At 40.3% G+C, this 16,486-nt stretch overlaps 1 protein-coding gene across 2 annotated transcripts in view; it reads left to right on the top strand.

The window, feature by feature from the left end:
- The window catches only part of P4HA1 (prolyl 4-hydroxylase subunit alpha 1), a 103,062-nt gene that overhangs the window by 14,079 nt on the left and 72,497 nt on the right, over positions 1–16,486 (top strand). For both annotated transcript variants that reach the window (XM_002718425.6, XM_002718426.6), the window contains exons 2-4: positions 11,202–11,309; positions 12,415–12,511; positions 13,977–14,128. In XM_002718425.6, the coding sequence (XP_002718471.1) occupies positions 11,234–11,309; positions 12,415–12,511; positions 13,977–14,128 (325 nt within the window). In that variant the 5' untranslated portion in view covers positions 11,202–11,233. The remainder of the gene's footprint in view (positions 1–11,201; positions 11,310–12,414; positions 12,512–13,976; positions 14,129–16,486) is intronic.

Here is a 16,486-nt window from a genome sequence, read left to right as displayed (position 1 = left end):
CACTGCACAACAGCAGTGACCCCAAAAAGTGGATATAAATTACATTTGTTTGTAAACTCCGTATTTCTGAACTACAAGTAGCATTTGTTGGATCTCTTAACAGTTAAGCAGAAGTAATGTCATTGAGGAATATCACAGTTTGGTGATAGAGAGTAAAGGAGGACATATACAGGATAATTATTTCCCTTTATATTTCATTATCAATTTTGCCTATAAAAATATTAGCTATGGAGTTGATGGGAAAAACTAATTATTACCATGGGTTACTCAAAAATATAATTCATAGTACCACATCGAGACATTTATTTAAATATAGTATGCATAAAGCATTGTCTTAAAAACTAAGGTCGGGAGTGTGATTAGACTTTAAGAATATTTGTAGCAGAGCTGGCACCGCGGCTCAATAGGCTAATCCTCCGCCTTGTGGTGCCGGCACACCGGGTTCTAGTCCCGGTCAGGGCGCCGGATTCTGTCCCGGTTGCCCCTCTTCCAGGCCAGCTCTCTGCTATGGCCCGGGAGTGCAGTGGAGGATGGCCCAGGTGCTTGGGCCCTGCACCCCATGGGAGACCAGGATAAGCACCTGGCTCCTGCCTTCACATCAGCGCGCCGGCTGCAGTGGCCATTGGAGGGTGAACCAACAGCAAAGGAAGACCTTTCTCTCTGTCTCTCTCTCTCACTGTCCACTCTGCCTGTCAAAAAAAAAATATATATATATATATATTTGTAGCATCAAGGCATCTTTTCTATCTTATTCTTCCTTTCTGCATATCTGCTTTAAATTTTTTTTTTTTTTTTGGCAGGCAGAGTGGACAGTGAGATAGAGAGAAAGGTCTTCCTTTTCCATTGGTTCACCCCCCTAATGGCTGCTGCGGCCACCACGCTGTGACCGGCACACCGCGCTGATCTGAAGCCAGGAGCCAAGTGCTTCTCCTGGTCTTCCATGCGGGTGCAGGACCCAAGGACCTGTGACATCCTCCACTGCACTCCCAGGCCACAGCAGAGAGCTGGACTGGAAGAGAAGCGACCGGGACAGAATCTGGCGCCCTGGCCAGGACTAGAACCCGGTGTGCCGGTGCCGCAGGTGGAGGATTAGCCTATTGAGCTGCAGCGCCAGCCTCTGCTTTACATTTTCATCTTTCTAGATAAGCTTTGTGCACTTTCCTTTTTTAAACCTATTTTTCCTTTTTTTAAAGAAGAATTTTATTTGAAAGACAGAGAGGTAGATCCAGAGAGAGAGGTCTTCTATCCACTAGTTCACTCCCCAAATGGCTGCAACTGCCAGAGCTGAGCCAATCCAGAGTAAGGAGCCAGGAGCTTCTTCCAGGTCTCTCACGTGAGAGTAGGGACCCAAGGACTTTGGGCCATCTTTTGCTGCTTTCCCAGGCCATAGCAGAGAGCTGGATAGGAAGAGGAGCAGCTGGGACCTGAACCGACACTCATATGGGATGCAAGCTGGGGCTTTAACCCCTGCGCCATAGTGCCAGCCCCTAACCTATTTTTCAAAACTTGGCCCCTAACTTGTCCTGTGCTTTATTAATGTAGTTTAGGCATTCAGAGAATGACTACCATTTTTTCTGAATTTAATTTCCAGGAAAAGAACTTTGAATAGCTACTTGGTTAGGGAGTAATACCATGTTTGTTGACAGTTGAAATTGATGGGGATGAATTGAAGATAAAATAGGGCAGCAAAAAAAGGTAGAGGGATTGTTGAAGGTGCCATAGGCAAAACCAGAAGTGTGTGGTTTTGAAATTATCTTACCTTAAGGTTCTTTCTGGTGGAGGAGACTCAGGACTTTGAAAAAGTCTCCAAAAGAAAATCTTGTGTAGCGCTTTGAGTTAAAGGTAACATTTGACATAGAGCTGACTGCCAGGATGAAACCACTATTCAGCTGGAGTTAGGCTAACAACTGAGTTCACTGCTCCAGTTCAGAAAGGTGTCAGAAAGAAACGAGTGGCCGGCGCTGTGGCTCACTAGGCTAATCCTCCGCCTTGCGGCGCCTGCACACCGGGTTGTAGTACTGGTCGGGGCGCCGGATTCTGTCCCGGTTGCCCCTCTTCCAGGCCAGCTCTCTGCTGTGGCTAGGGAGTGCAGTGGAGGATGGCCCAAGTCCTTGGGCCCTGCACCCCATGGGAGACCAGGATAAGTACCTGGCTTCTGCCATTGGATCAGCGCGGTGCGCCGGCCACAGCGCGCCAGCCGCAGCGGCCATTGGAGGGTGAACCAACGGCAAAGGAAGACCTTTTTCTCTGTCTCTCTCTCTCACTGTCCACTCTGCCTGTCAAAAAAAAAAAAAAAAAAAAAAAAAAAAAAAAAAAAAGGCATGATATCTGAAGTTTTAATAGAAAAGCTGGTCATAGTGTTAAACATTCAGCAATCATGTTGTAAGCAATCATGTAGCTCACTCTCTTTGGTAGCAAAAGCATGACTGGAGTTAAAACAAATGGCAATTTGCTCAGAGATTATAGGGAAGAACAAAATGTAGCTAGTTGTGTTGGTAATCACACTTAGTTATCTTGGAAAAATCCATCCTCCTCAGATGGAAAAGGCATGCCAAGTCTCAATACGGAGCACATTGTGATCGCCTGAATTCATGTTGGCCTTTGTGTTGACCTTGAAAACTGTCAAGAAGATTAAAGTCTGAACACCGATGTCAGGGGGACCAATGGTTGAATATGGGATATGTATGAGGGAAAATAAATTTAGATGTGGAACCCTCTAAACAAAGGTTTAGAACAAGCATGGAAGTTGTGGTAAGGCTGTTGAAGGGAGCCCTATGGAAAATTTTTAGTGTCAGACAAAGTTTATATTAGAATTTCAAGCATTCTTTAGTCTTCCTTATTAATTTTTAAATGATTTGTCTGGGAAAGATGGATTTTTTTTTGGATGTTGCAATTCTTGGAAGAAAAATGTCAAACTGGAAGGATAATATAATTGCTTGCCAGATGCCCTATTGTAGTAATTCGTTGAATAATTTGTACTTAAAATTCAGTGAATCTTGATAACTCAACATTGTAAATATTTACAATGTAGTAGAACTATTTTAAAATCTGTTCCCAGGTCTAATTGATAAATTTGGTGTATAACTATACTTTCCTGGAAGAAGCACTATACAAAAATTTTATGTTTGGATAAATAGCATACTTTGTAGCTTATTTTTAAAATTTTTTTGAGAAAAAGAGCACTCCTATGTACTGATTCACTCTCCCAACTGGGACAGAGCTAAAGCCATGGGCTGGGAACTCAATCCAGGTTTCCCATATGGGTGCAAGAACCTGATTATTTGAGCCATCACAGCTGCCTCCCAGTGGGAGGTCATTTGGCCCGGCAGTTAAGACACTGGCTGTGTCCCATACTGGAGTGCCTGTGTTCAGTTTCCACTTCCACCTCCTGACTCCAACTTCCTGTTAATTCATCTGGGGAGGCAGTGGATGATGGCCTAAGTGCTTAGGTTCCTGCCACTTACGTGGAAGATCTGAATGGAGTTTCTGATTCCTGGCTTTGGCCTGGCTCAGCAGTGGCTATTGTGGTCAATGAAGAAGTGAACCAGTGAGTGGGAGATTTCTCTCTCTCACTCTCACTCTATCTCTCTGTCTCTTCCTCTCTTTCTGTCATGCTGCCTTTCAAACAAAAAAAAAATCTGTCTTTTAATAAATCATATAATAAATACTCATGAACCAAGAACCAACATATTACCAATAACTATTCATATTATAACATCATTTGCTTTTATTAGATGTTTGACTCTTGAGTTTTCTTTCCTTCTCCTCCTCCCTCCTCTTTGCTTTTTTTTTTTTTTTCTTTTTTTAAATTAAGGCAAGTCTTCTCAGGAATGCCATCTGATATTTGTCTTGTAAGAGAAAGTACATCAACTTTGACCCATGTAATTTTATTTCAAGCTTGTTTGAAAAAATAAAACAGGAGGTAGTTGTACCTTACTATTTTTGATAAAGTCATTAATGTCTTTTGAGATACTTGACTCTTAGATGCTCTGTAATACTTGCTTTGCAAGCTACTCGCCAAGTGAAGGTGGACATAAATGAAAATGAGATGTACTGTAAGGAAATCATTATATTTTATTTATTTTTAAAGACTATTTATTTGAGAGGTAGAGTTACAGACAGAGGAAGAGAGAGAGAAAGGTATTTATTTGAGAGGTAGAGTTACAGATAGAGGAAGAGAGACAGAGAGAAAGGTCTTCAATCCACTGGATCACTCCCCAAACGGCCGCAATGGCCGGAGCTGAGCTGACCTGGAGCCAGGAGCCTCTTTTCCGGTTTCTCACATGGGTGCAGAGGTCCAAGCAATTGGGCCATCTTCCACTGCTTTCCCCGGCAGTAGCAGAGAGCTGGATTGGAAGAGGAGCAGCCAGGACATGAACTAGTGTCTATATGGGATTTTGGCACCCCAGACGGAGGCTTAGCCTACTATGCCACAGTGCTGGCCCCCCTATTTATTTGTTTTTAAAAAGATTTATTCAGGGGCCAGCGCTGTGGTACAGCGGGTCAAAGTCCTGGCCTGCAGTGCTGGCGTCCCATATGGGTGCCAGTTAGAGTCCCAGCTGTTCCACTTCCAATCCAGCTCTCTGCTATGGCCTGGGAAAGCAGTAGAAGATGGCCCACATGCTCGGGCTCCTGCAGCCACATGGAAGACCCAGAAGAAACTCCTGGTTCCTAGCTTCGAATCAGCTCAGCTCCAGCAGTTGCAGCCATTTGGGGAGTGAACAGCAAATGAAGACCTCTCTCTCTTTCTCTACCTCTCTGTAACTCTTTCAAATAAATAAAATTAATGTTTTTAAGAAAAGATTTATTCATTTTTTTTTTTTTTGAGAGTTAGAGTTACACAAAGAGAGGGGAGAGACAAGGAGAGAGATTTTGCTTTTGGTTCATTCTCCCAGTTGCTGCAATGGCCAGGGCATGGCCAGGCCTTAGCCAGGAGGAGCCAGGAGCTTCATTGGGTTTCCCACATGGGTGCAGGGACTCAAGAACCTGGACCATCTTCTGCTTCTTTCCCAGGTGCACTAGGGAGCTGTATCAGAAGTGGAGTAGCTGGGACTTAAATAGGTGCCCATATGGGATGCCAGCACTGCTTAACCTGCTGAGAGTGCCAACCCTAATCATAATATTTTAAAAACCTAGGATTGTTGGCCGGCGCTATGGCACAGCAGGTTAATGCCCTGACCTGAATCTCCAGCATCCCATATGGGTGCCGGTTCTAATACCGGCTGCTCCTCTTCCAATCAAGCTCTCTGCTATGGCCTGGAAAGCAGTAGAAGACAACCCAAGTCCTTGGGCCCCTGTACCTACATGGGAGACCTGGAGGAAGCTCCTGGCTTCGGATCAGCGCAGCTCTAGTGGTTGCAGCCGTCAGGGGAGTGAACCAGTGGATGGAAAACCTCTCTTTCTGTCTCTACCTCTCACTGTAACTCTGTCTTTCAAATAAATAAATCTTTAGGAAAAAACCCCTATGACTGATAAAAATAAGTGTGGCTATTAACATGCTACTTGATTTCTGAATAAATTTGGATAGATGAGACATTGTATTAAAATGTTAGAAGAACCATCCTGTAGAGGAACTGGAAGTTCAATTATATTTTTATAAAAGATAACTTGAAGTATAATCTATTTTAAATGAGGGGCTTTTTTTGTATGATTTCAAGGGGTGTTTGCATCCAGTGATTGTCAGAGTACCATCCTAGATCAGCATCACCTGGAAATTTGTGCAGATTATCTGGACATCTTAGACCTGTGTGTGATTCTCATGTAGCTATACAGTTCTGTTTCTATTCATTTCCTTTGGTTGGATTGGCATGGTAGTTTGGAATAATATTGTTTTAGGGTTCTGAACTTTATTGCAAATGACAGAAATCTATAACTAGAGCTAGCTTAAGAAAGGGAATTTACAGTTTCTGTTAGTTGAGTTGAAAATTTACTGGGGTAGCTCATAGACTGAAAGCAATAGTTGGAAAGAATCAAGGCTGTCAGCGGTTGGAACTACTTGACTGTATATGACTTTGTGAACATGGTCACAGGACTCTTCAGCTTAGCAACTCCATCAAGAGTTGCTTTCTACCCTTTGCAAGCCTATCTCTCAGCCATTATGTTCATAGAGATAAGGGCCAGTGACTGCCCTTAGCCTGGATCATGTGTCTTTCAGGAAAAGGAATGGGAAAGTGTGTTACTCTGGCAGAGTAGTTCACTACTGGATAATTGCTTGTTTTTCAGTAGGCTTAACTATCTCTAAAAGAGAGAAATCTGGAAGCTTGTATAGTTAGAAAGTAGAATATAATCAAAAGCTTATATCGTCAGCTACGTTTTTGTTAGAAGTTAACTACTTAAAAGACTTAGTATGCCTTAATATGAGAGTTAATGTTTTAGTTTTATTATTTCATATAAAGCTAATTTGTGGTTATAAAAATATATCGTAGAGCCAGCGCCACGGCTCACTTGGCTAATCCTCCGCCTGCGGCGCCGACACCCCAGGTTCTAGTCCCAATTGGGGCACTGGATTCTGTCCTGGTTGCTCCTTTTCTAGTCCAGCTCCCTGCTGTGGCCCAGGAGTGCAGTGGAGGATGGCCCAAGTGTTTGGGCCCTGCACCCGCGTGGGAGACCAGGAGAAGCACCTGGCTCCTGACTTCGGATCTGCGCAGTGCGCCAGCCATAGCGGCCATTTAGGGGGTGAACCAATGGAAGGAAGACCTTTCTCTCTGTCTCTCTCTCTCACTGTCTAACTCTGCCTGTCAAAAAATATATATATATATATATACCATAGGACATAAAAAATAAGAGATACAGAAAAACTCATCTAATGTCCTGCTATCCAGAGAAGACTACATTTTGGTGAATTTCTTCTGAAAAAAATTTTTTTTAAAGTCAGTTACAGAGAGAGAGAAAGGGAAGGAAAGAGAGAGGGAGAGCGAGATCTTCCAGCCGGTGGTTCACCCCTCAAATGGCTGCAACAGCCAGGGCCGGGAGCTTCTCCCAGGTCTCCCACGTGGGTACAGAGGCCCAGCACTAGAGCCATCCTGCACTGCTTTCCCAGGCCATTAGCAGTGAGCTCAATCAAAAGTGGAGCATCTGGATTCAAATTTGCACCCATTTGGGTTGCCAGCACTGTAGACGGCAGCTTAACTGGCTGCACCACAGTGCCAGCCCCCCTGCATTTTTTTTTGCATAATTAAGACAATATTATATAAAATTTCTCTTCACTCTGATCAGTGTTGATTTCTTTGAAACTTTCTGAGTAGTCAAAACTTAATCTCATTCAATACAGATTCCACCAGAGTTGTATGGTGTTAATTAAAAAAGAAAATGTTTACTTATTTGAGTTGTAGAGGGAGTGAGACAGTAAGAAAGAACTGACTTCCCAAATGCCCACAGTGGATGGCACTGGGCAAAGGCCAAAGTCAGAAGCAGGGAACTTGGTCCAGGTCTCCCACATGGTGTGCAGGAACCCAATTACTTGAGCTGTCACCACTGCTTCCCAGTGTATGCATTGACAGGAAGGTAGAATCAGGAGCTAGAGCCAGGTATCAAACCCAGGTATTCCAGTATGGGATCAGACAGTCTTAACTGCTAGGGTAAATTCCTGTTCCATGATGTTGATTTTGAAATCCTTTTTTTTTTTTCTTTACCTTAACGAATTAAAGGATATGTTTAAGTTTCTTGACATAAAATACCATCATCATATAACTTTAATTGTTGGCTTGTTGAACTTACTTGATTGTTCTTTGATGGTTAGAAATTGGTAACCTATTTTAATTTTTTGTCATTAATTACTAGTAAATTTGAAAATTTTTTCCTTTAGTTTTTCTTGTCATTCAGAATAACTTATCCTGTAGCATCTAAGTGATTTTTGAACTAATTTGTATGAGCTCCTTACAAAAGTTCTGTTTTTCTTAAATGGTTTTCTCGTTTGTAATTTGTAGCTTTTGACATATATCTTAAATTATTTTGTGTATTTAAATTCCATTTGGCCTTTGATAGTTTGTTTTCTCATTTTTGAGTTTAGAAATTGTCTGCTTCTAGAGGTCTGATAACTTCTTTTTTTCTTATTATTTGTTTTGTTGATTATAACTGATCAATCTACCTATATTTTGAAGCATGATATAAGGTAAAAGTATTTATCCTTCGTATGATTAACACTCGGAGTTTGTGTGTAAACTCTCCTATAATTTTCAAGCTATTGTTTGGAGAAAAAGACTGTCTCAAGCTTCTTTTTATTTCTGTAGGTTAATGGTTCTTGATTCATAGGGAGATTTAAGTACAGTGAAAGATAAAGAGGAAGCCTTAATGACAGACTATATTTTAACAATGAAAAATAGCCTCTTATCTGACAAATACAAATTCATCAGAAGTTTAGACATTTCTGATTGGCATTCCATTAGTACAGTGAAAGCATTTGTATATTCTGGAAATAGTATTTATTTTCATGGAGAAACTTGTGACAAGAATCTGTTTAAACAGTGAGAAAATTCTAGACTCTTCAGACAGCCATGGTTTTGAAAAAGCCTTGTGCTTTGGCAGGAGCCCAGGAAAGGAAGTGTTTGCATCTGCTACATTCTAGAAGCCTTCCCAAAATCACTGTAGGGCAGCCAAGAAAGCAGTGTATTTCACTACTCTGTTTTTCTGGAAGGATCTGGAAGTTTGCAGCAAATTTGAGGGAGGAGATTTAGAAGTACTTCCAGAATGTAGTTTTTTGATCTTTTTTTTTTTTTTTTAAATTGGGATTCAAGTTAGGAGGAAAGTGGGGGTTATTTTTCAGCTTTTGTGGAATAGAGAGCTTTCACTGTGGACTTGAGCTGTAGTTGAAGTCACAGGGGAATAGTCAAGAGGTGCCTGCACAAAAGGAGCAGCATAACAAGTCCGAGTAATCAATGGCAACCTGTTACTGGGCTGACATACTGAAATGCTAGCTTCCTTTCCTATAAGGTAACAAGAAGGTCTGAACTCCATGTTTGTGGTGGAGAATGAGCAACTGAAGAGTAGTAACAGGGCGTCTGGGAGGGCAAGGTAAAACCTGTTGGTTAGTTGATACCTTTATCTGTTGTGAAGAATCCTCACTAGAAAACAATGCTGGGGCGGGGCTGGGGAGAAAAGTGCTCCACTGCTAGGTTTAGAAGAGGGGAAAAGCCACAGCTTTATAGCAGATTAGGATTTTTTATACTGAGTACAGTAGATAAGAAAAAACTCAAAACTGGGTTCTTGGAGAGAACTTACTAGTTTAAGTAGATGGGTCTGTTTATTCTTTTGGATTGTCTACAACTTAAAAGATTGGAATGGGCATTTGGCCTAGGGATGTCCACACCATTTGAGTGGCTGAGTTTGATTACTGATTCCCAGCTCAGCTGCCTACTAGGGAAGGCCCAGAAAAGCAGCTCAAGTCAAGTAGTTGCTTCCCTGCCATCCACTTGGGAGACCTGGACTGAGTTCCCATCTCCTGGCTCCGTTCCCAACTCAACCCTAGCAGTTGCGGACATTTGGGACATGTACCAGTGGATGGTAGCACTCTCTGTCTCTCTGCCCCTTGAATAAAATAAATAATTTTAAACCCAGTAGTACCATTGAAATAGAACTCATATACTATATAGTTTACCCGTTTAATATTGTTCTATGGTTTTGTATTGAATGGAGTCAGTACTTTCAAAATCATTCAACCATAAATCACTATAGTCAGTTTTAGAAGACCTTTTTTTAAATTGGATTAACTTATTTGTTTCGGAGGTCTAAGAAAGATGGCGAGAGAGAGAGAGAGAGAGAGAGAGAGAGAGATTCCATCTGCTGGTTTACTGTCCAGATGGCTGCAGTGGCCAGCATTGGACCAGGCCAGATCCAGGAGCCAGAAGCTTCTTCCAAGTCTCCCACATGGGTGTCAAGGGCCCAAACACTTGGGCCATGTTTCACTACTTTCCCAGGCTCATTAGCAGGGAGCTAGATCAGAAGTGCAGCAGCCAGAACAAAACTAGCAGCCCTATGGATTGCTGGCATCACAGGCAGTGGCTTAACTAACTGTACCACAACACTGGCCCATTGAAGATTTTTTATCACACCAAACATCTATAACTTTATTTATATTTATTTTAAAATTTAAAGTCTTGTGAAGAAAGATAGACCAAGTTAGGAATTTTAAACTAATCAGGGCAAACACTGTGGTGCATCGGGTTAAAGGCCCAGCCTGCAGTGCCATTGTCCCATTTGGGCGCTGGTTCAAGTCCTGGCTGCTCTACTTCCCATCCAGCTCTCTGCTGTGGCCTGGGAAAACAGTAGAAGATGACTCAAGTCCTTGGGCCCCTGCACCTGTGTGGGAGACCCAGAAGAAGCTCCTGGTTTTGGATTGGTGTAGCTCCGGCCATTGCTGCCATCTAGGGAGTGAACCAGCAGATGGAAGACCTCTCTCTCTCTCTGTAACTCTGCCTTACAAATAAATAAACAAATGTTAAAAAACTAATCAGAAAACTCTGTTTCCTTAATGTCTTTAAAATGACTTGATAATATTTACATTAAACTATTTTATTTTTTGTTTTTAAAAAATATTTATTATTTGAAAGGTAGAATTACAGAGAGGCAGAGCCAGAGAAAGAGATCTTCCATCCACTGGTTCACTCCCCAAATGGCTGGAGCTGAGCCCATTCGAAGCCAGGAACCCAGAGCTGCTTCTGTGTCTCCTATGTGGGTGCAGGGACCCAAGGACTTGACCCATCTTCTGCTTTTCCAGGCCATAGCAGACAGTTGGATCAGGACTCGGACAGGCACACATATGGGATGCTGGCTCTGCAGGTGGTGGCTTTACCTGCTGTGCCACAGTGCTGGCCCTCTAAATTAAGCTATTTTAGTAAGTTTTTTGGGGAGACATGGTTGGTTTAGGTGTAGATCACAGAGAAAACTTACTTTTCAGGCTACATTAAAACATTACTACAACTCGATTACTCCAATTATAATAGTAACTAAGAAAATTAGGTTGAATTATTAATAAAATTATGAACATTTATATTTTTCTTGAATATAAAATATTAAAGTAGCATGATAATTATAAAAGTGGTATGATAGTAGTTAATTACTATTAAGTGATTAAATCATTTTACAAGAATTAACATCAATTCTTTGGCCAAACTTGGAGTTTGACTTTGATTTTGTTCATGGGAAGAATAGGTAAGGAGATTTTCTTAATTGTTTTGTTTTTGTTAATGGCTGTATTTCTCTTGTAGGTGTGTGAACCTATAAAATTAAATCTTCCAAGATGATTTGGTGTATTTTCATACTAGGCATTCTACTTCCTCAATCTTTTGCCCATCCAGGATTTTTTACTTCAATTGGTGAGTTTTATTTTTTGGTTTGTGTTGTTTTGCATGTAAAACTTCCATTTTTTAAAAATGTTTTAAAATCAGTAAGAATATATACCATGTATTTTCAAAAGCTGAAGCATTTTTACTTCCTGTATTCTAAAAGGTCCTCAAAATATAAACCTCAATTTTATTTTTCTTTAATTTTCCTGGTTATAAAAATGATACATATTGAGTTTAGAAACTTGTGAAAATTTAGGAAAATGCATCAAAGAAAATTACCCATTATAAGTCTGACCAACATACAATTTAATGCTTATGCTTAGTCTTTTTCAATGCATAGACATATAAACAACGTATATTATTTCTAACCTGCTTTTTTCACTTCAGAATCTGCTATGAATGTAAGTTTCTGTTTTCTGCATCATTTTTAAAAAAAAAATCCTTAAAAGTGTTATAAAAATAGCATGTTGGTTAAAGAGGAAAAAATAGAAATATAGTAGATAGAATATAAGACCGCCTGATGTTCCCTTGCTCCTAGAATATTCCTTTTAGTTTGATATGTATCTTTATATTTTCTTTAGATGTACTTTATCTGTCTTAGATGTTTCCTTTATTCTGGACTGGTTTTATTCTTGTAGAATTGTAGTGCTAACTAAATCGTGAGTGTTAAATATTTATGGCACTTAATTTCAGGATATAAAATGATGAGTCTTTTTATTCCACTGTAAATAAATATACAGTATTTAAAACTTTTTTGGTTTAGCTTTTATTGAATAAAAATTTAATTACTTTTAAAAACAAAAAAAAATTAGGTTGGAAATGGTGAAGAAACATTGATCCTTGAGAAATAGTGTTGTTTGTAATTTATATTTGTGGAAGAAGACAGTTTGTCAGCATTGTCTGAGCTTATAAAATTAAGTAGCTTGAAAATTTGAACTCTAATTCATGATTAGAAAAGTTTTTGGCTTTATTTTGATTTATCTGGTGAAAAAAAGAAAAGATGATCCCAACATACGTGATTCATGCCAGTTAAGTCTTCTCATAGAATGAAGCATTCGGTCATTCTTAAATCATTCTATAGTACATGCGTTAATGAATGTAAATATTCAGTAACCTTCTTCTTTGTCCCTTCTAGGTCAGATGACTGATTTGATCCATACTGAGAAAGATCTGGTGACTTCTCTGAAAGATTATATTAAGGCAGAAGAGGACAAGTTAGAACAAATAAAAAAGTAAGCAAGAGTTTTACTTACTATGACTCCACCTCGATGTTTTCTTTTCTGAGCTAAAACATTCTTCCAGTGGAAATCAGAGCCATCTGTCAGTTTTAATCATACCTAGTTGACTGAAATAGCACAGAAAACAAGGTAGGCCCGGTCCCAGGTTTATGTGGAAGAACATGGATTAAGGTAAAGATAGGGATAGGTGTGGGTATGGATGAAAATTTTCAAAGTGGTGTCATTATATTTTATCCTGTAACCTCCCCAATCAAAATACCTGCTCAAGCATTTTTCCAGTTCTACTTATACTTCACTCCTATAGTTCCGTTTTATATATTATAGGGATAAGTATGATTAATATTTAATTCATAGTTTTTCTCAAATGCTTATTTGTGATTGATTCAGGTTCATAGTGAATCCTGACCTAGTCTTTTATTTAATTAGTAGCTAGGTATCCAGGTTTTTTGTTTTAAAATGCAACTATAATTTCTAGCTATTGAACATAAACATTTGGTTTAAATTGATTTAAATTAACATAACTGAATTTGTGTTAAATTGTATCATGCAGTGTAATCAGTTATTTGGCCTTAAGGACCTATGGGGAAATGAATTCTTTTTAAAAGATTTATATATTTATTTGAAAGGCAGAATTACGTAGAGCTAGAGGCAGAAAGAAAGGGGTCTTCCATCCCTTGGTTCACTTCTTAAATGGCCTCAACAGCTGGAGCTGAGTCCATCCAAAGCCAGGAGCCACGAGCTGCTTCTGGGTCTCTGAGGCAGGTGCAGGGACCATCTTTTACTGCTTTCCCAGACAATAGCAGAGAGCTGGATCAGAAGTGGAGCAGCCATGACTCAAACTGGCGCCCATATGGGATGCTGGCACTGCAGGTGGCAGTTTTACCTGCTACACCATGGTACCCCAGCACCAGGGAAATGAAGGTTCCGATGACAACTTTCATTAAGATAGTAATTATAAACATTCGAAAGAAACAAAAGTAAAACAAAAGTCTTATTATTTGACAAGTTAGATTTTATTTATTTATTTTATTTATGTATTTGTTTTTGAGATTTAGAAGTATTTATTAGAATCAAGGGCATCTAGCCAGAATGGCATGGAGGGGGTTTCCAAGAGGAAAACCCAAAGGGGACTGGTGGCAGTTGGCTTTAAGTACAATTTCAAAGAAAAAAAAAAAAAAACTTGATGATCAGATTGGCATTGTTACCAGGCTGGGACAAAAGCCATCAAAAGACCTCATTTACCTTTCTCCATCCTGTCTGGCCTGCTGAGATTTTATTTATAAGAGGACCTTGCTTTATAAAGGATCTTTATAATTAGTTTTCCATTAATAGGACGTTACGTGTATGATTTAACTAAACACATCTAATCTAGTTTTTTTTTAAACAAGTACTTTACTAATTACAATTTAGTATTATTTATTAAATGTATATACTCTATTTTTTTATGTATTATCTACAGATGGGCAGAGAAATTAGATCGGCTAACCAACACAGCAACCAAAGATCCAGAAGGATTTGTTGGGCATCCTGTGAATGCATTCAAGTTAGTGAAACGTCTGAACACTGAGTGGAGTGAGTTGGAGAATCTAGTCCTTAAGGATATGTCAGATGGTAAGTCTGAGGTGACTAACTGGCCCAAAAAAACCCCAAAAAACAAACAAAAACACAAGAAAGAAAGACATAGTTACTGTCTTTAGAATGCTAAAATTTATTCTCAGACATTGTGTTCAATGTTGTAATTGAATTATTGCTTGGGTGCATTTTTTTGACTGGAGTTAATTTAGTCACATTCTTGGATTCTTTTTTCTTTTTTTTTTTTGACTGGCAGAGTGGATAGAGAGAGAGAGACAGAGAGAAAGGTCTTCCTTTTGCTGTTGGTTCACCCTCCAATGGCTGCCGTGGCCGGTGCACCATGCTGATCTGAAGGCAGGAGCCAGGTGCTTCTCCTGGTCTTCCATGGGGTGCAGGGCCCAACTACTTGGGCCATCCTCCACTGCACCCCCTGGCCACAGCAGAGAGCTGGCCTGGAAGAGGGTCAACCAGGACAGAATCCGGTGCCCCAACCGGGACTAGAACCCGGTGTGCCGGCGCCACTAGGTGGAGGATTAACCTAGTGAGCCGCGGTGCCGGCTACATTCTTGGATTCTTTGAATAAAAAAAATACTAATACTGCTAAGATTGGTGTTTTTTGTTTTGCAACCTACAAGAGTATAGACTTGTTGTATAACTTCATTCTGAAGTAATCATTTTTATTTTGGGGTTATTTTCAAACAAAAATTTATGTGCAAATCTGTCTTTAATCAGTTTTTAAAATGTTGGGAGTGGTACTATAACAGCTCTCTACTGTGGCCAGGGAGTGCAGTGGAGGATGGCCCAAGTCCTTGGGCCCTGCACCCCATGGGAGACCAGGATAAGTACCTGGCTCCTGCCTTCGGCGGCCATTGGAGGGTAAACCAACGGCAAAAGGAAGACCTTTCTCTCTCTCTCTCTCACTGTCCACTCTGCCTATCAAAAAAAAAAAAAAAAAAAGTTAGTTGTATTCTCCCTCATATTTTAGAGTTTAGGATTATTTTACATGGAGTCTTCAAAAAGTTCATGGAGAAGTACATATTATGAAAAAACTATAGGTTTCAAAATTTTTTGTACCAAAATAAACTAACCTTTACAAAATTTTAAAAATTTTATTTCAGATGCAAAAAGGCAGGCAGGCATGCATGCATATGAATAGAGCTCGCATCCACTGCTTCATTCCCCAAATGCCTGTGACTGCCCAGGGTCAGGGCTGAAGTAGCCAGGAACTCAATCCATGTTTTTCACATGGGTAGCAGTAACCTGTTTCTTGAACCATTGCCAAAGCCTCCCAGGATCTAGACGAGAGCCAGGAGCTGGAGCTGGAAATTGAATCCAGGAGCTCTACTGTGGGACAGCTGTGTTAAAAGCTAGGTTAAACTTAACCTTTAAAAAATGATTTATTTATTTGAAAGGCAGACTGACAGGGAGAGGCAGAGGAAAGACATCTTCCATCTGCTGGTTTCACTCCCCAAATTCCCACAACAGTCTGGGCAAGGCTGAAGCCAGGATCCAGAAACTCTGGGTTTCCAACATGGCTATCAGGGGGTCCAAGTACTGCTGCCTTTCCACGTGCATTAGCAGGAAGCTGGATTGGAAGTGGAGCAACTGGGACTCAGACTGGCACGGTGATATATGGGTTGCTGGTGTTGCACTTGGTAGCTTAACCTGCTGTGCCATAGCCCAGGCTCCCTAAACTTACCTTTTAATTGTAATTTTCTCTGAGTTTTAAAGGATGTTTATTTATTCATTTTTATTTATTTGCGAGGCACAGCAACTGAAATATCTTCAGTCTGCTGGTTCACTTCCTAAATGTGCATAGTAGCTGGGGCTTGGCCAGGCCAAAGCCAGCAGCAAGGGTTTCACAGTGGGTGGCAGGAACTTAGCACTTGAACCCTCATTTGCTTCTGCCCGAGTGCATTAAAAGGAAGCTGGATCTGAAGCAAAGAGGGAGACAGGACTCATCCCAAGCACTCTTGATAAGGGATGTATTCATCCCAAGCCACAGCTTAACCTGCTGTGCCACAACACCTGCCCCCAACACCATGAAAAAAATGAAGTATTCTTGTACTTGATATAGATAACACATTAAAAAACTGAGGCTGTAATCAATAGTAATGAGTTAGTATGTCTGAAAAAATTGTAGTGGGGGTGTAGAATTTTCAATATTTTAGTAATAGATACAGAAAACTAAGCCTTGAGTTTTAGGGGGTAAAGGGATTTTGCTTAGTACACAGTAAAGACTCAAATATTTGTTGAATGCATGAAAGTGGCAAAGAGACAGTGAGAGCACACAAGTCCATGTGCTGAGTGAGCTATGTAGGTAAAATATTCCGGGGTTGCTTAGCATGTTTCAGAAGCAGTGAAGTAAACTGTTAGGAATAGGACAAGAAACCTTGA

This window comes from Oryctolagus cuniculus, chromosome 15 (assembly GCF_051225735.1).
Source record: "Oryctolagus cuniculus isolate XC-2025 breed Fujian yellow rabbit chromosome 15, ASM5122573v1, whole genome shotgun sequence".
NCBI classification, from domain to species: Eukaryota; Metazoa; Chordata; class Mammalia; order Lagomorpha; family Leporidae; genus Oryctolagus; species Oryctolagus cuniculus.
Note: the sequence above shows the minus strand (reverse complement) of the source record. Positions and strands in the feature narration are given on the sequence as shown.